The sequence below is a fragment of the Suricata suricatta genome, chromosome X (assembly GCF_006229205.1).
Source record: "Suricata suricatta isolate VVHF042 chromosome X, meerkat_22Aug2017_6uvM2_HiC, whole genome shotgun sequence".
NCBI lineage: Eukaryota > Metazoa > Chordata > Mammalia > Carnivora > Herpestidae > Suricata > Suricata suricatta.
In genome coordinates, this window is record NC_043717.1 from 26,197,966 (window position 1) to 26,225,884 (window position 27,919).

Here is a 27,919-nt window from a genome sequence, read left to right on the forward strand (position 1 = left end):
TCCAGGCATCTTTTGGATTTTGGATCTCTCATATATAAAATCAATAAGAAATAGTTTATGAAGAAAATATATCTTAGCATTTTACTATGAGTTTTAAAATGTTACACTGGCTTACATGTCCTTACTTGATTTTACCAAGAACCATGTTTTACAAATACATGTTGAGAGTCCTTTTATGTATAAGGACATAGTCACATTTTGAGTGGGTGGTTTCTGGAGATTTTTGAAATCATGTCTATTTAACTATAAAATGTTAATAAGTTGTCTGCACCTGTTTGTAAAAAAAAATAATCCGGCATATATGATTTGTCAAGATATGGGGAAAACCGGAATGGAGAAATTAGTTAGTAGTCAGATAAATCAAAGCAAGGGACTTGTCCTCGAATGATCTATTAAATTGAGAGAAAATATTTTACTTGAATTTTCTTTATGGTTGCCTTAATCTTTCAATTCATTTTGTATCCACAGACACAGGCTTTCTGTTAGTGTAAGCTTTAGTGATTTATGACATTATGTTCACAACATCTAATAGGAAGGATAATAGGCTGAAATGTGCAATCAGCTGGAATTGGACCAGAAGTGTAGTATAGTCGCAATATATTATATTACTTCTTCTAGTTTCTCAGAATATTCAGTGGCTATTAAATCTTAGGGAAGTGGGTTTCATCAAAAGCGGTATATTCATGAATTTTTCTAATGTGGAAATAGAAGTAACAATAATATGCAGTATATTTTCCCTTGATTTATAAGCAGCATTAGCAAAATTGTATGCTTATAAAATACAGTTACATTGTCTAGGTCATATTTTTAAGAAACCCCAAATTAAATGGAATCAACCATACTATATAAAAAATTCCCAAAAACGTCTCATCTGAAAGTTGAATCCAGTGAAACTGTCATTTCCATAGGTCAGAAATGATGGAAGATGTGTGGGTTTCGTGTTATTCAACCCAATCTAATAATAAATCCTTACTTCCCAGACTTTGACACACTTGTCTTGTGAGGAGCATTATTTTTACAAAATTACATAGCAGTAACCATTCTTCTTCACTCTATGATATCTCAGAATAGGAACAAAAACATATTTGTTAGAAAATCCTATGGCTTGGACTTTATTACCATTAAAAGGGGGGTGCTAAGAAGACCAAGCTTGTGATTATGAATTGCCTTTTTAAAGAGAAAGTCACAACATTTCCATTCAGTCGTTTAAAAGAACAGTTGTTCCTTTTCCCTTTACCTTGTAACATTTCAGTAGTCACAATATTTGATATTATCCAATCCGCTTTCAGTTATAAACCATCTTATTAGGCAGTCAGTTCTAAAAAGCCTTTTAACCCATTAAGTCGCTAAGCCAGAGACAAGGAGTAAACTATTATCCTTGAAGTCAATGATATAAGATTCTTAGGCAAGTTGATATAAGAAGATAGTTCACAGAAGATTTCTTGTTTACCATGTATACATTAAAAAAGTAAAATTAGCATGGGATGGTCTCAGGAAAGCAATACATATTTTTGGATTAGACACTGAAATAAAGTAAATGTATGATCAATTGACAAATTCACATTGCCAATGTTATGGAAAAAAATGATATGGCAAAACAAATTAAGATGTAGTTTTCATTTTTGATAAAGGGGCGGTTTCCTACATGCTGTGAATTTCCTTGTTTTTACTCTGAAAAATTAACTAGCGTTGCAGAAGCCCAAAGGGAGGGCAAACTACTCACTTTCAGAAGGCATAGGAGAAGTTTGAAATTGCACCCAGATTGTCTTTTCCTGTTAGTTGGCCTCTGTTATTAGAGTAGTAGTTGCAAACACATACTTGTGTTTGCCAGTAACAACTCACAATTTGTGCAAAGTTGAGTCTTCGAAACTGAGCAAATTTGCTCTCAATTTCCCGCCAGCGCTTGCTGAGCTGCATCTGAGTTGGCTCCACTGCCATTGCGGCCCCATCCTCAGACAAGCCCTCAGCTTGCCTACGCACTGCATTCAGCTCCTCTTTCTTCTTCTGCAATTCACGATCAATTTCCTATTGAGCAAAACCAATACAGGGCCCAGGGCAGTTAGCTAACCACATCAACCAACCTGCAAGCAGCACATACTTCTCTCAGAAATTTCATAGGCTGTTGTCATTTTATTGTCATTTTCTGTAATTTACAAATAGGGAAGCCGTCATGGTCATCTTCACCCAAGAATCCAAATGGTATTTCAGTTATCCTTTGAATGCTCAGGTTTAGATATTTTCACTAAGAAAATTATTTAAACTGATCTAACATTTTTCTTTCCTCTCAATTCCTCTGGTGTTTTTTGCGGGGGGGGGGGCGGTGACCCAAATTGGAGCAACTACTCATTACTGATTAGGGACCATCCACATAGAAAATTATTTAGAGAGTAAGTGGCTATTTATTTTTTTTAAAGTTTTGAGAAACTCAACAGAGAATGAAGCAAAATAAAAAGTGCAAAATAATAACAGAAAAAACATCTTCAGACAATATGCAAATAAATCTATAGAGATTTGACACTGATGTGTGAAGATGCTCTGATGAAATGAATGTGCTAACATGAGAAAGAAGTCGTCCATATACCGATAAGTCATTTGTTCATCTGGAACAAAGATACACAGAGTCAATTACAATTTTACCAGAAAACATACGACATTTCATAATTCATTTTACATTGTCTAAAAATAAAACATTTTATTCATTCAACATTAGGTCAATTGAAAAACACTTAATACATTTACTGAAACAACACACAATACGAGAAAATGTAGCAAACCAGAGGAAAGCTAAAAGAGGAAACATCAACATATTTAAATATGATCCACACATGTTAAGGTAAGGAAATTAAACTCTAGCAATAACATCTAGTATTGACATTCTAAAACAACATTACCTTTATTTTCCTTTCATCTCTGGGTTCAGGTAGGCTGGCTAACTTTTTTTCAATGTCATCCAAGCATTTCAGGAGATCATCAGCCTGCCTCTTGTACTGATACCACTGGTGAGAAATTTCTAGAGCCTTTTTTCTTCTTTGAGACCTCAAATCCTGTTCATGGTGCAGACATTATTAAGATATCAATATATATATATATATATATAGTACACTTCTGGCTGTAGTTATATAAAATAATGAATCCCTCATCTTCTTGTACACCTTCACTTAAATTCACAATTAAATGCTAAATATACAAATAGATGATTAAATTATGTATTCGTGTGGCAGGACCTACTAACACAAAGCTAAGAAAGCTGGACAACCCCCTTAAATTACCTTCACCTGGCATGTTCGAATTTGTTTAGAAATCTCATATTTAATTAACGAAATGAGTCAACTACATTATCATGTAGCCTCTGCGAAATAGTTTAGTATATGAATACAAATGAATTAACTAGATATTTGCAGGCATTTAATGAGTTTACATTTGATTTTTAAAGCAGATAACAAAATCTAAAATTTAGATCTTCAGTCCTGCATTCATCAATAAAATTTTAAGTTTCCATAGCAAAGCAAGTACATTCACAGGTTTAGAAATCCCTGTAAAAAAAGTTTCATAGGCCATGAACATTTTGTGATTGGAAATACAAAATCATCTTAGTTATCATATAAATTGTTTTGAGCTCTCCCTGTATATATATAGAGAGAGAGAAGTGTGAAAGATATATCTGTGAGTGTACATGGAAATGACAACTATTATAAAAATGGTTTTTCTTTTGAGGCTTGCATGGCCAACTTTTTTTTTATTATATCAAATCATGTTCCAAATGCAAAATGATGAATTAGTTAAAAAGGGAAATGGAAAGTGCATGGCTTCCAATCAACCAGATGAGATAAATAAGGGCAACTGTTTAATAAATCAACAAAGGGGGGAAATTAATCATCTTGCTCCTTACAAGCTCACCCAATGTCTTCCCCGATCAATAGAATTTGTGGTAATGCCATTTTATGATAACACAAGGGAACATAAGAGCTCAGAATACAGCTTTCATTTCTTTGGAACAGTATTAATTAGGGTTTCATGTACAGATTTAACTGGAGCAAAAGAAAATAATGAATATCAAAGAACTGCTGAAATATTCATTGCTTTGGAAAGTTCTGACCTTCTTTGAAGTGTTTCATAAGGACTAGAACTGAAGCCACTTGGAAGGTTAATATAGTTACTGAAATTGGCGGTGTAGATTAGTCTGGCCAGTGGAATACATTTTCAAAGCCACTTTTAATATTTATTTGCAAGAGTGAGCTAAATTTCATTCTCCATTTGGTTTAAAACTGAGGATGTAAAATTTATTGCAGTTTACATTTTTAGTTGAATTTCTAAACCTCCTGTGGAGGTAATAAATGCCTGGCATGAGCCAGATGGAATGCTGCTTTTTTCAAAGGTGCCAAGATACAGCCACGCGAATGAAAGCTGAGCCATGTCTTGTTTGCGATACGACTCAAATCTTTGCCAAGAGAAAGGGCTGGTGGTCATAAAATCTGAAACTCCTTTCATTTCCTAAGCACAAGGTGATGTGTAATGTGTAAAGATATTTGGAGACATTATATAGATTTCTTTAGAGACATGCCAGATAACCATTAAACACTGCTGTTCGGTAGGACACATATCATCATATGACCAGTGTAGATGCTTCTGAAAGCTTGGGCACAGTTGGAAGTGTGTGAATTACACAGCTTTCTGATTTTCTGAGCACATTATGGCTTGCTCTTGCACCCCCTCAAGGAAGAGGCCTTCTCTATTTACTATATTTATCAGCAGTTACCTTCAGAACACCTGCTGGCCAATTAAACTTTCCTTGTGGATTCCTTGCAGGCACAATATTGTGTAATTACATTCTCAGCAGTGTTTTTTTGGTTGTCTGACTCTATGGGGAAAAGGTTTTATACTTTTATTTGCATATAGAAAGCAGACTTCATCCACCTACTAAGTGGATCTACCACATAGCTACATAGTTCTATAAGAGTGATTTACAAGGAAAGGTTTGGCAATTAACAGTATTAGAAAATCAGCCATGCATGCCAATAGGGAATATTGAAAAGCACATTAAAAAAATAAAAGTATTTTTTCACAAAATTCTTCACATGTCCAGTCTCATGTCAAGAACTTCCTAAATATTATTCTAGAAAAAAAAACCCAACCCTATTTTGTCCTTCCTGCGCAAATCCAGATGAATCACGTGGAGGCTTGAAGCTCTATCCTACCGCTTGGTTAATATGACCCTGCCAGGTTTTCTTCAAGGACATTAAGATTATTTTTGAGGATTCCTATATAAATGAAATTAGACTCTGTAGATGCTTAGCCAGTTGCCAAGAGTGACTCTCTTAAAGGCAAAATGAAGTTAATTGAAAAAAATTAAGTAGAATCCCAGGCCTACTAAACGAATATTAGGTTACCAAAAGACTGAACCTACTTTAAGTTAAATCAGTAAAATATAGGAAGCAGAAAACCTGGAAAATATAAATGGGTTATTATGGAAGTTAAGCAGGTTTTTCAAGACAAACAGAAAAATAACATAAAAACTGTGTGTATTAGAGAATCAAAAGTATAAGCATTGTGACTGATGCATTTTAATATTTTTCAATCACTACCCAGAAAAATCTAAGCCACAAAACTGCAAAATTTTAAGTAACACACCTTTCAAAATCAAAGACACAATTCAAAAACGTTAAATAAAGCACACACACTGAAACAAGAAAAAAATTATCTCTGGGGACTAAGATTCTTAAGCAGATTTTATTGGTGCACGATAGAGTTTACCCTAGGTATGAAAAAAAAACCACAGGCAAGGTATATTATAATTTTAGCTCTAATACCTTGAGAGCATTATGTTTTGTCTGTAACAGCTGCTGTTTTATCTTTATTTCCTCTCGCTTTCTCTCATCTGTGATTCTTTGTTGTAAGTTGTCTCCTCTTTGCAACAATTCTTTTACAGTACCCTCATTGTCTTCACTCTGATTAAAAACAACAAGTACAGTCTTCATTTTGGTTTTTAAAAAGCTGTACATCGTTAACAGAGATAATAAGACATGTTATTGAAACACACACAAAAAAATCCAATTTAAAACTTTCAGGGACTGTTATCCTAAGATACTGTGCCATAGTGTTTTTCCTTCACATCGTTTACTGTAGCTCCTAAAAGGAGGACGTTTCCTCCCATCTAGTTCGAGAGGACACACTTGACTGAGAGCATGTGTAGGCAGATCAGGTTGTAAGTTATTTCATCGTTTCAGACAAGTCATCAGTTGGTGTGAAGGCATTTTTCTGGCTTTGATTTTTTAGTGTATGTCTAGAAATTAAACAAGTTTGGGGAAGTGAATTAAACCTGTCATTTATAATACTAACCAGCCCATGCAGAGATATGGATGTGGATGTGTGAGTGTGAGATGGGTACAATTTTTAAAGTTTTAACACACTCACTCCTAGGTGAACATGTTTTGTTTTTAATGTACACTTATTTCTACCTAATCATCTATTTTATAAAACCTGTATGTGCAAATTTGTGACAGATTTAAGGGTGGTAGTAAAAAATGATGTGCTGAATTGGTGACAGTATTGCAAATAATTGCTAAAAAGGTCACAATGAATGTTGTTTTTTAAAAATACAATCGAATAAGTATTAAAATGACAGTTAAGGAAATTATTTAAAAAATTTTCAGAATGCATTTAGTTTTTTAAACTCCAAGAATAATATTTTTATTTTAGTTTGAAATAAAATTATTTGAATAAGTGCCAGTTTAATATGCTGGCATATGTGACCATGTGGTTTTTCATCTCTGGCTTCCTAACTTTCTTTGAACTCAGTAAATGAAAACTTTCTTTCTTTACGGTGGCACAGAAGGTACTTTGATGAGCTAAGAATATCAAATATAGGCAACTTTAGTAACTATGTTTTAGAAGTCACATGTATTTGTATTTGTGTGTAATCGTTCGGAGTACTCAGAGGTACCTATATACATCTGCAATGCATATTTAAACCTCTATACGCAAGTGAAGAATTATTTTTTCAGAAAAAAATAATTTTATCTGTGATTTATCAGTTACTAGTTTAACAAAATAATGTAACATAGAGATGTGTTTATAATTTGTGAAAGACCTTCTTTATTTTAAAAAGTCTGCAACACTGCCTAAGGATGAGGACAAAAAAACCCAAAAAACAAAAAAACCAACAAAATCCCACTTCATTTCTTTCCCCACACCAGGTGAGGGCTACAGGGCAGATTTTGTGAACAGCCCTAGAGATAAGCAATACTCTTTTTCACCTCAGGGCCTTGGGTTTCTTGTTTGACATGAAAGAGAGGTAGTTCTAACTCAGTATCTTAGAAAGTCTCTTCTTGATGTTCTTTCCATGAGCTGAGTTGGGAAGGCCACCAAACCCCGTACATGGGGAGTGCAGACTGATTCGGGCAGCTCCAGCAAGTCAGAATTGATACCAGTGAGAACTAAGATAAGTGGAAATAATTTTCCTGTTGCTTCCCATACCTACAATCTAAAATTTATATATTGCCTTTTAATGACATTTGAAAGCATGGCTGAGAAGTCCCTAGCATTGATACGTGTCTGAGAAATCTCGAGCATGATACATGTAAAGGTTAAGAATGCCACATTGGTGATGGCTGTGGAAGAGGGAAAAGGAAATTGTGAAAAGGATGTGGAAGGAGAAATAAGTCAGTGAGAAGGGATGTGATGCGGAACTATTCAAGCCAGTGAGAAATGTAACAGAGATTCTGAAAATAATCAGGGTTGAAGGAGAATGTTATGAGTTTGGGAACAGCCCACATGGTTCTATTCCTTTACTCCCATGAAACAAGCAGCATGATTTCATACATATTTTCGACATCTACTGTACTATATAATTGATTTTTTGGCAAAACTACTTTGTAGTAAACTTTAGTAACTATTTTTTATTTTGTGCCTAATACCCCTTCTCTGAGATAAATAATTGAATGACCAAATCACGACCAACACAAAACATCAGCCATCCTCAATGGCTGAGTTTCTTAGTAAATTTCCATTTAATTTTCTAATTTAACTATTTTTCCCCCATTACATTATGTCCTCTGAGTATGAAAATAGCACAGGTCAAAGCAAAACTGCTGAACTGTTTATTAGAATCCGCAAGTGCTCCTATGTGACCATACCATAGTTATTTGGCATTCATAATAAATGTTCAACAAGAACACTTTGCATTTGTAATAAATCATTAGAATCACAAACTGTGCAAGGTATGCACTGAGAATTGAGTTGGAGACTTGAGTTATCTAATTTCTTTCCAAATATTTATTCATTTTCACTCCTAGTTCATTCACACTTTTATCACAACCAATTTACCATATCTTTATTGAAGTCTTCCTCTTTCAGATTCACCCCCTGCTGAATTTCAGCCTCCAGTGGTTCAAGCAATTTTTGTATATCTGAGTTAAACTGCTCCAATTCCTTCAAAGGAATGGAGGCCTAAAAAAAAAGATAGTGCTAATTTAAATCAAAATTATTTTTTATTAGAAACATAAACCCCAAAAATTACATTTGTTCAACCTCCTGTTGCTAAAATAATGACATGCATTATGTTTCCACATTATATTTTATGAAAGCTTTGAAATAAAACTGGGAAAGTACCTGAGGACACAAATAAAGTCAAACATGTAACACATCAGAGCTCAACATACATGCAAGATAATGTAATTTGTCCTTTTGTTTTTTCAACAAAAGTCAATTTCCATATAGTCAATTGAGCTAATTATTAATATTCTAAAGACGAATTTGATCTTACTTAAAATATTCTGATATAAATACTATTTGTGTAAATATGTCTTTATCAGAAATTTGTCCCATTAGTAACAGTAACCCCAGGTAGAAATGCAGAACTGTCTCCTTATCCTCAGCAAACTACACAGCAATCTGCCCCAATACTTTAGATGACATTTTTAGCATGGCAAATATGACAGGCATGCTCTCATAAGACAATGATACCACGAGCTTGCCTTAGGAATGCTTTCTTTGGTAACACACACACACAAAAATTCAAAGGAATGAACCTAGAACATTTCACATAAAAATCTGAATATGTTTTCCAGCCTTATAAACATCAGTTTCTTCGATTTTGAAATTCATAATGACCATGGTCTCAAAAAGCTTCAAAACCTCTTTTCTAAGGAAACCACTTCAAGAGTGATGAATAAAAATACACTGAAAATCAAAGATATAGTAAAAAGAGTAGGCAAGATTTAATTATCAGAGTTCAGTTAAGAAAATATATATTCTCTTGATCTTTACCCTGTATTCAACTTCTTTGCAGTTACACACTAAGAAATTTGTTATACCCTACAGCTTATGAAAATTCACAGATGATACAGAGAAATCTTATTTTCTTACAGAGCAAACCATTTCCCAACTTGCAAAAGCAATTCAGGAGTGACCCTCACTATCTTAAGCTGGGATGACTATACGCATCAATTACTGTCCCTGCTCACTGTTCCCCATCGTATTCCCAGCCACAGTCTTACTCTTTATTAAACGGCATCTCCTAGAGGACAATAAAGATAAATGTTCAAGGAAACACCAGTATCCAAAGGTATTTAGTTACTACTGACAAAGTGAATAATCAATTGCTATTCACCAGAACATCAGCATGTCACACACAACAGGAGTATACACTTATCTTCCGGGGACTTCTACATACACCAGAAAGGATTTATGGGCTCTTTTTAAAAGTGACTCATTTTCAATATTATTTTTTCAATCCTAATGAATATTCACAATTTGAAATGTCAGAAGGGGTTCCTGAACCAGTACAGAATAATAGTATTGTAAACATGTTTAAGGGATCTCTGTATGACCAACCTATGTCTACACCTTAAAAACATATTGCTCAAAGTGTTGTAAAAGAAACAAAATAACCTTGAGAATTGTAACTAAACAATATTAATGTGATACTAGTCTGTGTTATTGAATTGTTTGCATTTGCTTATTTTTGATTAGACCAACTTCATTGGTCTGCATAATTTTGTGAAAATAAAATGACAGATACTACTTAAAATAACCTTTTATTGAGTGCTTGGGTGTCAAAATAAAATGGGTCCACTTGCAGGCAGATTTATGTTTTACTTCTTTGTATGCTTTCTTTCTAGCACACCCTATCTTCATATAATCAAATACAGACAGTAAATTCAAAGGCTCTGAAATCAGGCCTCTATGTCTCTTTCTCAATACTACTTGCCTAGAGCACTGTATTATCTTTGGAAATTTAACTGTAACTTTCATAGTATCTCCCAAATATTCATCTTTAGCTGGTACTTCACTTTTTAATTTTAATACAAATTCTCCTAGAGCCAGGTGATACCTCACTAAAAGTTCAACATATCTAGAAAGAAGCTCATTATCTTCCCCCCAAGTTGCTTGCAACACCAACTTCCCTAGTTCTGTAAATAGAAGACCACTTTTCTCAGTCATCCAAGCCGAAATGTGAGTCATGTTAGTTTAGTTTTCAACACTTAACTCTAGTAAAATCATTATTAATTCATTCACCATGATCCACTTGCTTTCTATTCCTAGAAAGCATATAGGACTATATGCTTTATATAGCATATATACCATATCTCCTAGTCCTCACTCAGGAATTAAGGCAATGATTCCTTTATAGGGGAATAATCTCCTTCTTATGACACCAGTTCTATCCTGAGCATTGTGATGAGGTCAGTATGCTCCAAAAACATGGGTTTCATTAAGCTATTTCTCTACTCAAAAAGTACAAGTAGAAAGAGCCCCAACTCCATCATGATAATCAAACCTTCCCCTAACATTGCCCCAAAGACCTTTCTAGCCTTATTTAAGTGTTCCTCGCATCAACCTTTCTTACAAGCCTACTGGTGAACTCTGTGTGCTACCCCCCACCTTGGCCCTTAGAATGTTTTTAATCTTCTGGTGAAGAGCATAAGCTCCTGAATAAGAACACCTAGACTGAACTGGGACTCCACCATTTAGTAGCTGGGGGATCCTGGACAAGTTATTTGTCTTCTTTGAGTCTAGTTTCTTTATTGTAACATGAAGATAAGAAGAATATCTACCTTATAGGGCTGTTTTGAGAACCAAATATATTAGAATGTTATCTGAGATATAATAAATGCTCAATTAATATGGGGTACTATTTTTCTCCCTAAATCCTACATATCCATATGACATATGATAAATGCTCAATAAATATTGACTCAATGTTGCCTCTCAAAACTGAACCCATCCATGACTTCATCAAAATATATTCTTTTGAAAACATGGCTTATGAAGAATGAAATAAATGTTTGTTGAGATAGCAATTCTACTTTGCCAAGGTATTTAATAAAGTTGTTAAATTCTAATAATGAACATAGAGAAATTGAGACTCAGTTTGTTAATGTTGTACTATTTTGAGCAACAAAACTTGCTAATTAATTACTCTGTAACAATGCAGAAGGTAGTTTCAAGGAGGATGCCAAAGGGCTTTGTATTTGTTCTGCCTTGTGCAGTATTTTCATCAGCAATTGTTTGGAGACACAAAAAGCATGCGAAAAGAAAAAACAACATGCAAAGAGGGGAATGAATTCTATGAACATCCCATGAAGATAAAGGATTTGCTGTCTTGTTCAACCTGGAGTCACTCCTTGTACATAGTAGGCACTCACAAGTTAATATTTCCTGAAAAACTAAGTAAATGAATGACCAGTCATGGGATAGCAGAATCAACATTACAAGGAGCTCCTGAATTATCTAGAATTAAATAACACGATTTCTTTTGTATAAAATTGAAAGGACCTGATTGGCCAAATGCTATCAACAAGCATACCACCAAGTACAAAAATACTATAAGCAGATAAAAATAACTTTTAGGAAACACTACTACAACATGATAATTAATCAAGCAACATAATGCAAACTTAGATTTTTATTAGTAGTATATGTGGGGTCCAGATTTCCTGATCAAAGACTGCCTTGCATTTGTTAAAAAGGTCATTATAGAGAGTAGGGATTTGAATTATTCTGAGTGGTTCCATAGTGAGTAACTTGAATCACTGGGTACAAGTTACATGGAGCCTCAATTTTAGTTTAGTACAGGAACAAGTAATGAGTACTAGGTTGTTTTTTTAAAAGCACTAATTGTAAAGTAGTGAGTTTCTCCGTGCTGAAAATACACAAGCAGAGGCAGGATGATGACATATTAGTGTATATGTTAGAAATAAGATACTTTTCACATAAATATTTTCCTAAAGTTTTATCAATTTATAGTAAATCCTCTCCTCTGAATTCAAAAGGTTTTGTTTTTCTGTAGCAATGCAGCTAAAGTACAATAGAATGCAAATCATATATGTAATTTTAATTCTAGATGCCATAATAAAAAGTATAAACAGATTGAATTAATTATATTTTATGTACCTGATCTATCCAAAATATTATCATATAAACCTATAATCGACATAAAATACAGAAGATATTTTACATTCACTTTTTCATATTAAGACTTCAAAACCTACTGTGATTTTACACTTTCAACATTTCTTAATGTGGAGTAGCCACATTTCAAAAATAGCCCTATGTGGTTCGTGGCTTCATTTTTAGACAGTGCAGGTCAATAGTAATTATTATAACCATGACTTTTGAAAAGAATGGCTCATTATTAGTTTGAAATATCTCACGCTAAGACACTAGTAATGTCTTACTAGTGTTAGTCAAGATGCTGATGTTTTATTTAGTAAATTTTAGTGGATGTAGATAATTTTAATGATGTCCATCTTATTCACTTGCATTTAAATATGTTTTGAAAGGAATTTCGTGGACGTCTTCTGGGGATAGAAAAATTTATGGGAATGGGTTCCACATGTTCTATCAGGAGTTTCTCTTCCTCATTTAATATGTTACCCTCCATTGTACTGCAGTATCTCTTAAATATTCAGTATGTTATTTGGTTTTGAAGAGTTAATACTTTGTCTCACCAGTCGTTATTTAATCCCTGAAGTTTGGGATATATATGCTCTATTTTCCATAGCAAATATAACTCCTCTTTTTTGTACAGATGAGGTACTTACTATATCAAAAACTAGTTTTAGAATGTCCAATATATTAAGTGAATTAACCAGTGACCAAGTTTGTAACCAAAATAAGCATAAGTAGTCAACCCACTTATTTTGTCTATACTATTAGCAGGATCATACCAGCCATCTGACATGCATGTGCTTAATATTCTTCATTCAGATGCAAGAACTTAGAAAAATTCAAATGCTTCCTTAAGACTTCACTGGTTTCCATTAGGTCATAACAATTTGAATATGGAACGTACTTCTCTGACCAATTAAAGTTTTACATGTCATTCCTGGGTCTTCGCTGTTTTTGTAGTTTAGAATTCGTATAAAAGTTTATAAAAGAAATGTATAATAAGTAAGCACCCAAAATTTAATAGCTTACTCTTGAGTCACCAAAGTTTAAAACATATGAAGTATATAATTTTTGCCTTTTAGGTTGAGAATTATGATAAATTATTTTAAAAAATTGAAAACAATCGTGGATAAGTCATCATAATACTTGTATAAATTACTTCTATTGAATTTAAAGAAAATATATGACCACAGAACTAGAATCACAATTAAATCGCACAATGTTAGACAAGGCACACAAGATAGGCTTTAGAATACATAGAAAATAATCAAACAAAGATTATTATATTGTATGGGAGAGCATACACCAGGCATAGGTTTCGCACAATTTAATTTTTTACTTACCTTTCCATCTTAAGAGCTTTAACATGACTGGGTAGTCATACAAAATACAAATAAAGTAAAACATGAGGAAGTTTAATAAACAGATAAACGGACACAAAAGAAAGAAGAGACAGAGAAACTGAGAAAGACAACGCTTTGTTTTCCTTGATTTTTAATGTTTCATATTTCTTAACAGCTATTAATTGTGCTTTGCTGTATGACTTAAGATTAATGAAATTTAAGGCTTTGTTAAATTCTTAGCATTAAAGGTGACTTATATAACAAGTTAACAAACAGTAACAGACTGAAAAAAGCAAAATCAATTACAAATTGATTCATTGTAAATTGGAAGCATTCAAATTAGTCAGATACACTTTATAATTTATAACCTTACTTTTAGTTAAATATTAATTCTCACGTGCAAAGATACACTAACATAATGACTGTGTTTACACAGACAGCAAAGTAAACATTTGTTAATATGGACTATGTAATCTTGATAATCATGATAAATGGCCACTACATTCAAATTACACTAATATCTAACTTGGAAATAAATAATTCAAGTGCTACAGGTTTGTTTAAAAATGGTTCAAATCAGTCAGTCTCCCCCTTCCATTCTGCAGCTTTGAAAGTTTATTTATCATTACAATATCAGTGTAAAAAATAAAATAATTCATGGAAAATAAAATGAATAAAGTTTCAGGGACCAGTAACATCCTGCAATACAGAAAAGACATACTGCCGATATGATATGAAGAATTACTTCAAATCAAAGTATGTGGGGCGGGGGGGAACTCACAAAGAGAAATAAGTGTATTAAAAAGACCTATGTAGAATAAAGATAATCAGGTAAACTACTTTGTAGCTTTATTCACTCACTTATTTTAAATTTGTAAGAGCAAACTCCAAAAAACATAAGAAACTAAATTTAACAAATAAAGCCAAATTGACTCAGAATCGTGGCAATATATTGGCTGGATTCTTTTAATAATCGGGCAAGGTACTGTCTTATTTTTGATGTTTCAAGGATGAAAATGTAAAAATAACTTCCCAAATTTGTGAAATTATTTAAATGATACTACTCAGTACATTGGCTTTTGAAATGATGAGATTAATCTCATGATCATACTTCTCAGATTAGATACAAAATATACTGACTGGTTAAGATATATTGGTCGTTCAAGAATCAGCATACTGCCTACTTATTGTTAAATATAACTGGGAATATATTTCTCTACCTCATGATTAAATGAGTTTAGTAGTAGCAACTGAAATAAGAGAATAAAGAATCGTACTGTAAAAATACATCAGGGAGACAAGTGAATTAAAAGCAAAAATACAACACTTTGGACAACTGTGTTTTCGCTTTCTTTTTTCTTTCATCTTTTCTCCTGCACTTTCTCTCTTCCTCTCTCATTTCTGTTTTGTTCAATTCAATTTGTTTTAAATACAAAGAAGTGCACTGAAACCATTGCTTTTTAAGCGAAATTGGACAGGTTTATATTAACATATACTTGAGCAACAATAAATACCTAATGTTATAAACAAAGGTAATAAAGTACGCTAAGGGGGAGCATGTTGGAGTGGACCAAGCAATGAAGAAGGATCTGACATTTTTCTAGCCAGGCTAACTGGGAGCACTGAGGCAACTCACTGGCTCTCAGGGGCCCTGGAAATATCCGTAAGTTCCTGGTCGGAGGAATGATTACTTTTGCATCTGTGGACTGATCAGAGAAATAACTGTCTTTCGTAAAGGATTACAATCAGGAATCACCAAAGAGCTTTAAGCATTTTAAATGTCAAGCTATTAAGACCCAGTTAGTTCTAGCAAATGGCACTGCTCACCAAACTCAATTAACATCTACTTGGGAAACATTTTAAATGATTATAAAAAGGATTTGTTATCAAATTTTCAACTGAATCAACCTTATAAATGACAGCAAATTACAAACGTGAAAAAGAAGTTGTTAATATAGGAATTCTGTTGCTAGGATAATTTCTTATTTATTTCAGTGAAATACACTTAGCAGGTAGAGTATTATGTAGTTTGGGTATTAAACTGTTCATATTATTTGACTTTTTAACTGTAATTGGTACCTATTTAGTATTCTACAAATTATGCAATACCTAAAGATCTTTACCAAAGTTTTTATCTATGCTTTCTGCTATAATTTCTTTGTAGAAAATTTCACTAAAAAGTGTGTGTATGTATGTGCGCATGTATGTATATACGCACATATACACATACACACACATACAAACAAGAATAACTATATGAGTTAACAGACTGTGCTCTCTTCTGTCAGAAGAGGTGTTAAATTAGAAACAGACTACAAAGGGGAAAAAGATCAATATATTTGTATTAATAAAGCTGATTGTTGAAAATTGGGTTTTACTTAAACATTTGAAATCCAATAGATCTTATTCTAACATTCTAGATCACATTTATAAGTGGTATTTTGTATTTCCAACTGATGTTTAAGAAAGTCAAAATATCTGCTAAACTATCATTCAAGTATTTACATGTTACTTTTCACATATAAAGCCACTATTTAGGAGAAATTAGACCCAACCGCATGGGTTTTTTTTTTTCCTGATATAGTCTATATTAAATGGGAAACTCAATGGGTCTCTCATAGCCATATATATTTATCTGAAAGCCTCTGGTCCAAAGAATGATTATTTTTGCAGCTGTTAACACTTATTGGAGGTAAAAAACTTGACACTAACATTATAATAGCAATAAAATTATGAATATTTACACATACCATGCCAGATTGTCCTCATCTCATGTGACAATTATAATAAATGCATCTAGGGAAACTGCTACATGAATTTTAAAAGAAATTTTACGGTCTATTGTGGAAATTAAAGAATATATGGTATAAAAACTTCGAATGGCATGTAAATATTAAAAAATAATGACAGATATAGAAAACTAGTATACTTTTCTTTTGGTTAGTAACAATTTCAGGGCTAATAATTTAACCTTTCAGCTCCAGACATGAAGACAATTTAAATAGGCAAATTATATTTGTAAGTTTCATAATATTTTATAACAAAGTAATTGCCTATATTAATAGGCCATAGCTAGATAAAATCTATTTAGGCAACATTATTTTGAAACTAAGTATATTTGCATATTTTCTTCTTGAAACTCATATGCAGACTTTTATTCTCAATGAGTCTTGAGTTATTTTTCAGCTCACCATCTTTTTGGCCCTTGCATGTAATAATTTAAGTCTAGGTTACTTCTCAATGTCTTTAGACCAGTGGTTCCCAAACTGAGTCCCCAGATCATTAGCATCAGTGTCACCTAAAAACTGCTTAGACATGCAAATATTAGGACACACTGAATCATAACCTCTATGGGAGGTGGGCAGAGGGGACAGACAGAAATCTGTGTTTTAAGAATTCTTTCAAATACACAAAGGTTTGAAAGTCACTGTTCTAGATTCTCACTTCCTTTTCATTCCCATAGATACCCATTTATTTGAGGTACACACTGTTTGTAACCTACACTACTGCCATGACTTCCTAATTGGATTCCCTACTTCCTGTTATTATTCAGTTAAATTCTCCTCACAACCACTGTTGCACTAATCTCAATGGGGCATGTCAAAAAAAAAAACATTAAGAATTCCTCACTGCCTTTCAAATTAAGCATCAGCTATTAGTCTGGTTATCATGACCTCTCCACACGGTGTCTAATCATCCTTTACAGCCTTATCATCCACAACTAAGCTTCATGCTCCATGCTCTACACTTTGTAAATAAACAGAATGTACTCTTCACTGAGCACTCTATACACTCTTGAGCTTTTTCTTAAGTTTATCCTGAACTGTTACCTCCTTCATGTTACTAGAGCGGCTGCTAAATTTACTTGGCATACACTCATTCTGGGCCCAATATCCATGAACATAACTTGCTCTACCATTAAATGGCAAGTTCCTTGAATCCATCACATCTTACCTAGCCATACAGGAACCAGAGAACCAAACACTGGGATCTGAAATACTAAATGGTTGGTAAGAGATCATCCATATTGGTCCCTTTCCCCAAGAGTTTCTTCATTAATCCCTAAAGATCTACTTCAACTATCATCTCTCCCAAAATGCGGACTTCCATCTCCAACTTGGCTTCTCCCAACATGGAGAGGGGCAGAGATGCCATAAGGAAGAGGATTAAGTAGTCAATTTATTTTTCCCCTCTATGCATCTGTTTCCTGTCATCTTCTTTTCCTGATAGTATCTTCCTCACCATCACCCTGCTAAGCCACCATGTTCAGATGCCCTAAAACAAAAATAGATGTCACATGTTGTCTTTCCCCGTTGATTCCATCAACTTTACTCAGGGTTAGAAAGTTACCAATGATTGATTTTGATAATTCTGACCATCCTCAATAAAAGAGCCATTTTCTCAAACTGATTTCAAGCAGATTATGAGGGATTAAGCTTTCTCAAAGCAATCAGATACTACTGATGAACCTCAATGAAATGGAATGAGGTATAATGTATTTTAAAGATCATATTTGGGACAAGGAGACCTTCCAAGCATTTCTTATATTGGTCCACTTGATAATACATAAGTCTGGTCCTTAGAATGGAATTAACAAAGACATCTTCTTGATCTTAGCCCATCCCAGCAGTGGCCAGAAAGAAAAACCAGCCATTCCTCCATTTCTTTTTCCTATCACTTTCTCTCTTAACTTTCAAAATGTGGCCATTCAAGGCTAACATATAATATGGTATAAATAATTATTGATATTAATAATTTTACCATTTTGCATCTATATAATAATATGAACTTTTGTAAAAGGCATGCTTTTACATATCCTAAGCCATTTGATCTTTACCATAATTGGGAGGTTAAAATAAGACATATATCAACTTTCTACTTTTCTAAACAAAACATGGCTCTGAGATATAAAGGGTCATATAAATGATCACATTCCCAGCAGGTTTTGTGGCTTGAAGAACTTTTTCCTTGCACCATGCTTTTCCTCATTAATGGTTAAAAGTTACCATTGCAGAGAGCTGCATCTGATGAGTAAGTTCTCAACCAGTCTAAACTGAGGACCCCAATGCTCACTGCTTTCTGGATATTGTAATTTCTTGTCATGAATAGTCATTGCAGGAGACAGAAAGTTCGTATTCATCACCAAACAATGAATCCAGGTATTGTCAGTGTGTTTTCAGGATAAAATTTAGCTCTACTCAACTACCCTTTCTAGTTGACCTTTAAAAGAATCCTAAAGTTAGTTCTTCTATGGAGTCACTTTTCTACCCATATATATTCCCAACCTACATTAACTAAATTTCTCATTGTAGATTTTCTCCCAAGTTATTCTTCTAAGTGCAAGTCAACCATAAAAAGGGCATACTCCAACCTAATCTTACCTTGCATAAACCCTACTTGGGTATTAGGAGCTCAACACTGAGATCAAAAATCACCCCAGAGAATTACAGTACTTCCTGAATCACCCTACTCCATAAGCAAACACACATACAGGTCATTATTTTAAATTCATTATTGCATCAACAAATGATGACTGGACTGTCCAATTTTAGAACTCTTAAGAGCTAATCTAACTAATTACTCATTTTAACTAATTTAATCCAGTAATTTTATACCACATTTTTGGACATAACTTGTATCACTAGAACCTTACCGCAGGAAAGAGAAAGATATAAGAAATCCACCCATCCAGGAACTCTCCTGTTACCCATTTTATATATTCTGTTCTAAATAATAACTCTTGAGGCCCAGAAGGGGGGGATGCTTTCTTTTTAAGAATTACTAATCTAGTTTAACTCCTTTATCTTACAAACGTGGAAATGGAATTGCAGAAAAATTACATGTTCTGCCTAATGCTGACAAAGTTAAGCCTGGAATTCAGCCTTCTATGTCCAATGCTCTTATTATTATACTATGTGATTGCTGGAATTACCTCATTAATTGAACATCTTTTTGAAGATGCACTGGTATTAAGTACATTATATGACTGTAATAACTATTTCAGCCTGTGGTTGTAAACAGATATTTTTAAGTAACTATTTTTTGCATCCTTGCATATTTTCACACTCACTAGCATAGTGCAATGAAGAAATCAGCAAAATGTCAGATAGGCTTTATCTCCATGTTTTTGGTTTCAACATGATGATAGAGCATAATTATCTTTCAAAGCCCCACAATGGGATCACTATTGCATCCAGTCATTTTTATTAATTTAGAGAAAAAGGAGTATTTGAAAAGTGACAATGTGATTCTCTTGTTAATCAATCTGTAATTGAAAATATTGATTTAAAATCTCTTTTATGCTGTCCTTCAGTAAGGAGAAGAAAAAAGAGATGTATCAAGTGGCTTTCCTTATGTATGACGTATGGAAATAACTGACAAATTTGTACAGAATACAGAATGAAAATTCACAAATTTCTCTGGTCCATTATAAGTCTGTCAGCTTCTATCATGCTGGTTTAATTCTACTCATTTTTCAGCATCTACAAGTCACAATCTTGCGACACAACTTGTCTTAATGTATTATTGAAAAGATCAAGAAAATAATACCCTGTTTTTTCTTAAATATTCTATAGCTTTGTGATATATACATATAACAGGAAGAACACGAAACCGAGTAAAGAAGGATTAGCATCCATTGTTTAAGATGACTGAAATAGCCTTTGGTTTTTTAGATATTACATGTTCGGATAATTATTTTTAGAGGTAAAAACAATTGTCTTAAGCAGCAGAATAAATTCTTCCAAAAACAACTATATGCTCTGAAAATAAAATTTTGGGAGCCTTTCAGATATTTTCCAGGTGAGGACAGCTGCCTTAAAATAGCACATAAACAAGTATCACTAACTAGAAGCAGCAGCAATGAATAAAGGTAAGCTAATACCTTTTTGCTTTGGGAAAGTGAGCTTTGAAGGATAACTATGTCTCATGCATATAAAGAATTAGAAATTCATACCACGTTTCCATATATTTTAGAAACTCTTTTAAATATGTACTAGTACATGGAACAGTGATACCTTGGAATGCCTTAGAAAATGTAGCAATTGTAAATCATGCTATTAAGGGTGTCCATGTTTATCAAAATGATTTTCAAACAAAATCTCCTATTCTTCCAGGAGTCAGCACTTACCTGACATATTACATCATATTTTCTCACACACATTTCAAGAACGTTTTTCTCATTTAAGCTTATTTATAGCAATTATCTGTATATGTAAATACATGTTTATTTTACATACATTTTTGTGTTTGAAAGCATGTCATATATATTGAAAAATGTGTCAAACGACGTTTTAGAAAATTTTGGGTAATTCCTTGCAATTTGACACTCGCCGTAATGGGTTGAATTTCTAGATATGTATTTTTGCAAGCGACCTATTAGATAAGATTTTTGTATTCATTAAATGTTACACAAATATAAAGGAGTATCATGCAAAAGTACCATATCCCCTGGTTCTTCATTAAATAGAATAAATATAAACAGACATATAAAATTACAAAATTAGGTTATATAAGCTTTGCAATTATTTGTTTTTATGGCGTGAGCACGTCATTATAGCCTAACGGATTTTGTCACAGTAAGTATCAGCAATTAGCAAGAGCAAGTGAAATACACACACATACACGCATGTGCACAACCAATAAAGAGATACAAACACCCTAGATCATGCAGGAGATGCACAAGGCATATGTGATCCATATTACACACAAGCAATATTATATTTGGCAAAAGGAGTCAGCAGGGCTTTTCTTAGATGGATGTCTTTTGTGCTTTTGTTTGTTGCTGTTGGCCTGCAGCATGCTATTTGTTACTTTGCTGTAGGTTACCCCTGAAAGTACATATGTAAACAAACCAGTACAGAATGCAGTTCTAGAATAGCTGTGGCATGAAAAGAAAAATGACAAAGAGAGGGAGACAGGGAGACTGGTGGAAAGGGAGTGGGGAGAGACTGATCTCCCCTGAGATTCAGTGGTAAAATTTCCTTAAATATATTTTGGCCTTCATTTTCGTTTTGAAAACCTTGCCGTGGGGGTCGCCTGCCCCCTTCAGAGTACTGCGCAACCTTCGCAAGAGATCATTTATCACTAGTTTCCACCTTGGAGCAGATCTTCCTACCTTTCCAGTCTTAATTCTGTGAGAAATGGCTGCAAATCGATGGTTGAGCTCTGAGATTTTGGGCTCTACTACTTTCCTGCAGTGGTCGCCGCGGTTTGTCATCAGGTTTGCTGCTTGGTTGCGCGTGGAATCCACCTTTGGGCGTATGTCATTCATTTCAGCCTTTAGGCGCTATATTCCGTGAGCAAGAGACAGGGCTTGAAGTTAGTAATTAAATGGAAGTCGAGAGACAGCAAGAGAGCGAGAAAGAGAGAGAAAGAATGAGCACATGCAGAGGAATACAGAGGGAAGAAAAAGTCAACTTCCATCAAATAGAGGAGTAGAGTGGGAATGTGTGTGATCTCAGGAATATTGGTCAATGTCCTTGTCTAAGTGTGATCTATGCTTATTTACAGGATTTAGTGAGTCTGAGGAGGGACCAGGGATGTTTTCTTGACTACCCTTTGTTGCCTGCATTGACTGTAATATTTTTTATTTAGCCTTATTTTATCTTGACTTTACTCAATTTCATAGCCGTGGGATAACCTTAATATATTCTTGGGAACAAAGGTAGCTCAAGAACAATTTTCTTTTCCTTCCTAGGTGTCACGGGGGGGAAATGGACTTTCTAACAGATAAGAATTCTGTGTCGAAGACAGAGGGGTTGACGAAGGTTCTGCCTGACTCAAGAGGTCAGAGAGGCTATAAGTGAAATAACTCAGCTCCTATTATTCCAAAGATCTTGAAGGAAATGCCACTGTAAGATGGTATTCCTTAACTACACATCAAAGGGCAAGAGAGAGCAAAGTAAGGTACAAACAAGAGAGTGAATATGTTTTGGGGACAACCTGAAACATACCAACAGTCTTCCACCAAAAATGAATTGTAATCTTTGGAAAATAGGTACTTCATGAAAAAGAAACGAATGAATTATACAGACAGAAGCTACAATTTTTTAGTGTTCTTTAAGTAGTAACCCACTAGTTAAATACAATTTTTTTCTGCAAAACAGAATAAGGACTCATTAATTCAAATGTAATTTGTTAAAATTCAAGTCTTGCTATTTAATTAAGATGTTATTGAATAGAGATAATATAGCATCAATAAGATAAATTCACACATTATACTTCTCATATCCTTTTATAGGCACCATTGTTAAAAAGTAAAAATTAAGTTGCCTTTGAGAAAGATGACTTAGGATGTCCTAGTGATTGGTTATAATACCCAAAGAGAGAACACAGTCATGTTTACTTTACATATAGTGAAAAATAAAAAGCATCCAGTTTTATGTAAGCTCAATACTGTTACTCATTACTAAGATTTGGATTGCATACGCAAGATGCCCAGATGATTGGATTTCAGGTGTTACTCAGAATGGGCTGTGGATGAAATTGGAAAACGGATCCTTGTGTTAGATATAAGAACGTACTACTATTACTAGTAAATGGGCAGAGGCTGGCAAAATGACACCAAAATAAATCCCGGCATCCTTTTCTCATCAGAGTTTAAATTCTGCATAGTGAGCTGAGAGGTGGACATGGACTGATATCCAGATTACAAAACTGTTTCACGTTATTAACTCCCATTTGAAATAAGGAAGTAGGGAGGGAAGGAAAGTAGAAAGGGAGGAAGAAGGAAGAATTTTTTTCACTCTTATTAACAAGTCTTTGATGATCAACATAATTGTTGTACAGTTAACAAATTACTTTTCATAATATTTTATTTGCTACCTTAAGTATGTCTTCTTTTTGCTGAGGTTTCCTTTTCTCAGATTCATCCAAAAGTGCATCGGCCTGAATGATCCAGTTTGTGATGTAATCCACATTTTGGTCAAAGTTTTCCATGTGTTTCTGGTACTCCTTAATGTTACAGAGACAAACCATGACAAATTATTGGTTAGGCAAAATTCTTAGAAGATTTGTCTTACTTTCTACGATAATAAAACACACAAAAAAGGTAGTATTACTCAAAGTACACGTAGGTGTGGCCTCCATGCAAAATACAGCACCCAGCACTGACACGGAAAAATATTAAAATATAGCTGCAGATGTTGAATTAAGGGCCACTGTTTATTTTATGTGGAGCTGAGGAATCTGCAGGCACATATATTGCTATTCAAAGCACATGTACTTTCTTTCTCATAATGGAGAAGGCTGGAAAATCCTCAGGCCTCTTCTCTTACCAGCAAAAGTTTGAGCCACTCTTCGGCTCGCGAAGTGACAGCCGTCCAGTTACTATTCAGAAGACTCAGTTTATCTTCTACCAATGTCTCCTTCTTGCCCAAAACTGCTTTCAAAGCCTCTCCTATTTCTGTGACGCTCTTTAGGTGAACCTTCTGTTTCTCAATCTCTTTCTGGGTAGCCTGTGAGAAGGAGAACATTTGAGTTTGGAGTAATATATTGTAGACTTAAGATTTAATGCTTTTGAAATGACTGCGTGTATGGTTACTACAATAAGATTTTTCAAAGATTTAAACCTTCGATGTGTCTCTATGGGTGATGAAAATCACACCATAAATATTGTAGTTTCCTTGTTGGGTATACGTAAACATATAGGTACATGTAAACATGATTAATTTATACTTATTTATGACTGTAAACACTTAATAAAGATACATATTGTCCATTGAAACATATTTATATTTACTTAATTTGTAAATATACTGAGTGAAGACAGACCTTAGAAACCTCATTGACAAAGAAGCAACTACTTTTAGAAAAGTCAATAATTACTGCACACTTGGTTTTCTATAACAGAAATTTTCAGCATTTTGTGCCACAAAACTATCTGGCAACTCATTAAACTTAAGACTCTTTCCCATAATAATATTTTTAAAACCAAATTTAAATCCATTGGCTTTTAAGGAAAATGAGTTATCCTGAAATACAATATACAAAATATCTTTTTCCAACTTGTAAGACGGTAATACCTATTTTCTTTCCTAACATGTGTAACTAGGGTAATTGAGCATCAGATCTTTAGGATAATTTCAAAGTAGTGGCGACCATAACTGGTGTTTTCAAATACATACAACAACTACAATGTGATATAAAATTATCTGCTCTCTCTACTGGTGACAAAGTAGCAGGGACTGCTGATATTACTGTCTGTTGCTCACATTCACAATGGGAGAAAATGCTTAATTTCAATTAGAGGACTGTGAAGTTGAAGAAGTAATATTAAAATCCCCTAAGAGAGCATCACCACTTTCTAAGTCTTGATTTACAAAATGTGAAACAGGCACATTTAATATTAGAAATTATGTAGAAAGTTGCTACAAAAACTGTTCCTAGTACAAATGTTGCCTGTCAGCTCCACCTCCAGCCCTCTTCTTGGGAAGCCAGCAGAGCTGACCACGTGACCATCTTTCACCTCCCTGTCTCTGCCCTGGGCCCTTTCTTGTTTATATACAGTGGTTGGACATTCACTAGGGCATAAGGCAGAGCAGATCCTCTCAAGAGGTTTAACTAAGAGATACAGAGACTGTGACACCACACCAGCTTAGAAGTCATTTAGAAATGAAACTGACGTCTTCACCACAGGAAACCTAAGTCACAGTAAGACAAAATCGATGGGGAGCAGCAATAGTGAGAAAGAAGAGGGAGCCCACCTGCCAAGAGGCAAATGAAACCTATGCACAGAGAGTAAGAGGGTTGGTCCCCATAATCGAAAAAGAGGGTCTCTATGATGCCAGCTTATAGCCCATTTCTAACTAACTCCTTGATGCTCTCAAAGTATCTTTTCTATCATTATGATGTGCCTACATAGTTCCTGTGGCTGGCTTTCCTTCACATTATTTGGTCCCGACGCACTCAAAACCGCTATGTATAGACGTTTTGTTTTTGCTTTTCATATCACATAAGTAGGGGAAATAAATGAGGCAAAAAGACTGTATAAACTAATTTGTATACAAATTATCTAATAGTTTCTCCTATCCTAAGATATTCTTTAGTATTTGCTCTTTTCTTTTCCAATACAAAAATATCTGAAATTCAAGTAATTATGGGCAAAGGCACTCATCGGCTGCCCTGCAGAGGCTTCCCCGCGATAGGTGTACTACTTAAGTGAGCTTAGAAGCGCACAAGAGATTCCTTCATGGGTCAATCATAAATGTCACTGAGCTACTACTAAAAACATCACTGTTGTAGCAATGACATAGGTGATTCAACTTAATATCTATACAGAAATTATGAGAAATGCCTCCTTTGCAGGAAAAATGTCCCCTCTAAAGACTGACTTGTGAGTGGTCATGGACTAGATTTCAGCCCTTTCTTTCTTTTCCTCTGCAACCTTGTGGAGTATACAACTTTTACAACCTTACATGGTGACCACTGTTCAAGGCACTGTGAATAAAATGACAGGGAAAGTCCCTGTCCTTATAAAATTTATACTTGAGATGTGTTTGTCAAAGACATGGAAAGATATGCAGACGAGTATTGCCTACTTCCTGTATTCATTCCAGACTAGTGGCTTGTCACTAGAGTTGATTTATTCACAAAGGTAACTCCTCACAAAGCTGAGTCTTACTTTGTATTTGGATTGTTAATTATATCTTAAAATGTCTTAACGATGACACAATGTTTTGGCCTTGATGTAAGAAGTTGTTGAGTACACAGACATTTGTCTTTTCTATGACAGGCAATACAATTAAAGGCAATGTGAATTTCCAAATCTCAGAAGGGCTGAAGTTTTGAATTTAAGAAATATTGTTGCTAATAGTTCATAGATCACAACCATTATGGATTAAACATCTGCCAAAATTCTACAGCTAATTTTCAAGAGAAAATGTTTAATGTCCATGGAAACTTCATTCAGTTAATGAAAATAACAAAACAGGAAATGTAGATAATTTCTATTATCACTTTGGCTTCCTCAATATTATAAGATAGTGTTCAAAGATATTAAAGTTATCTCCATTATGAATATAATCTTGAAAAAAGAGCAGTGATCATGATAATGGCTCGCAACTGCACACATCCAAAAGTGACCCATGAGAAAATTTACATTTGTACTGTAAAAAAACCTAGTGTTAAACATTTACATGTGGTATTCAAGAACAAATTGGTTTTAAGTCATCTGTATGAATACTATTTTTCATTAGGAAAAATATTGTGCTCTGTTAATGGATTTTTAATTCTCCCTACAAAAGTATCTTTTACAACAGCTTCCTTGTATAAAATAGATTTATTTTAAATTAAAAGTATGCTAAGCGAAAATACATCAGAGAAAGACAAATATATTATTTCACTCATATGTGGAATTTAAAAAACCCAACAGATGAATAGAGAAGAAGGGAAGGAAAAATAATGACATGGAGGCAAACCACGAGAGACTTTTAAATTGAGAGAACAAACTGAGGGCCGCTGGAAGGGAGGTGGGTGGCAGCGAATGGGTGATGGCCATTAAGGAGGACGCTGTTTGGGATGAGCACTGGGTGTTGTAGGAAAGTTGAATCACTGGGTTCTTCTCCTGAAACCATTACTACATGGCATTTTGCCTTGAATTTAAATTAAAACAATTAAAAAGTATGATTTTAACATAATACCATCTTAGACTTCAAATAAACATACTGATCTTGCTTTCTGAAGATCTCAATTTCAACTAATAAATTTGGGTTTGGTGTCTAATATCCTCTCTGTACTATGCCATTTACTGCCAGAGATTAGAAAGGAGGTAGTCTTTGCATACCTTGCTATAATTTTACCCATAGTGCAGCTGCAGAGAAAAGCTACTGTAATAAAATAAGTTGATACCGTACTAGAAAAAAACATCACGTGTTGCCAAATAGTAGTCATGGCTGGGATGAGCTTGAATGGCTTGAAGGGAGAGGTGAGACATGAAACTGAAGTTTGCCATAAAGGACTAGATGATTTGGAATGACTACAGATAAAGTGCAACATGACAAAAAATATATATATATGAAGGTTAAAATAAAAAGCCACCAAAAGGCTTTACAAGAAACTAAAAATATACATTTTGTGATGTTAAGGAACCAACCATTCTCCCAACTCTGATAGTTCCCTGTACCACAGGAAAGTTTATACTTGCTGTTTTTTTTCAGAACTGAGCTACTAGACTGAACTCTAGCTAC

The 27,919-nt window shown here is 34.1% G+C and overlaps 1 protein-coding gene across 9 annotated transcripts in view; it reads right to left on the bottom strand.

The window, feature by feature from the left end:
* Nucleotides 1–27,919, bottom strand: part of DMD (dystrophin) — a 1,657,593-nt gene that overhangs the window by 1,174,085 nt on the left and 455,589 nt on the right. For all 9 annotated transcript variants that reach the window (XM_029929473.1, XM_029929472.1, XM_029929470.1 and 6 more), the window contains 7 exons: nt 24,011–24,190; nt 23,559–23,687; nt 21,850–22,020; nt 8,323–8,445; nt 5,808–5,945; nt 2,892–3,044; nt 1,843–2,025 (listed from right to left, as the gene is read on the bottom strand). In XM_029929473.1, coding sequence (XP_029785333.1) covers nt 1,843–2,025; nt 2,892–3,044; nt 5,808–5,945; nt 8,323–8,445; nt 21,850–22,020; nt 23,559–23,687; nt 24,011–24,190 — 1,077 coding nt within the window. The remainder of the gene's footprint in view (nt 1–1,842; nt 2,026–2,891; nt 3,045–5,807; nt 5,946–8,322; nt 8,446–21,849; nt 22,021–23,558; nt 23,688–24,010; nt 24,191–27,919) is intronic.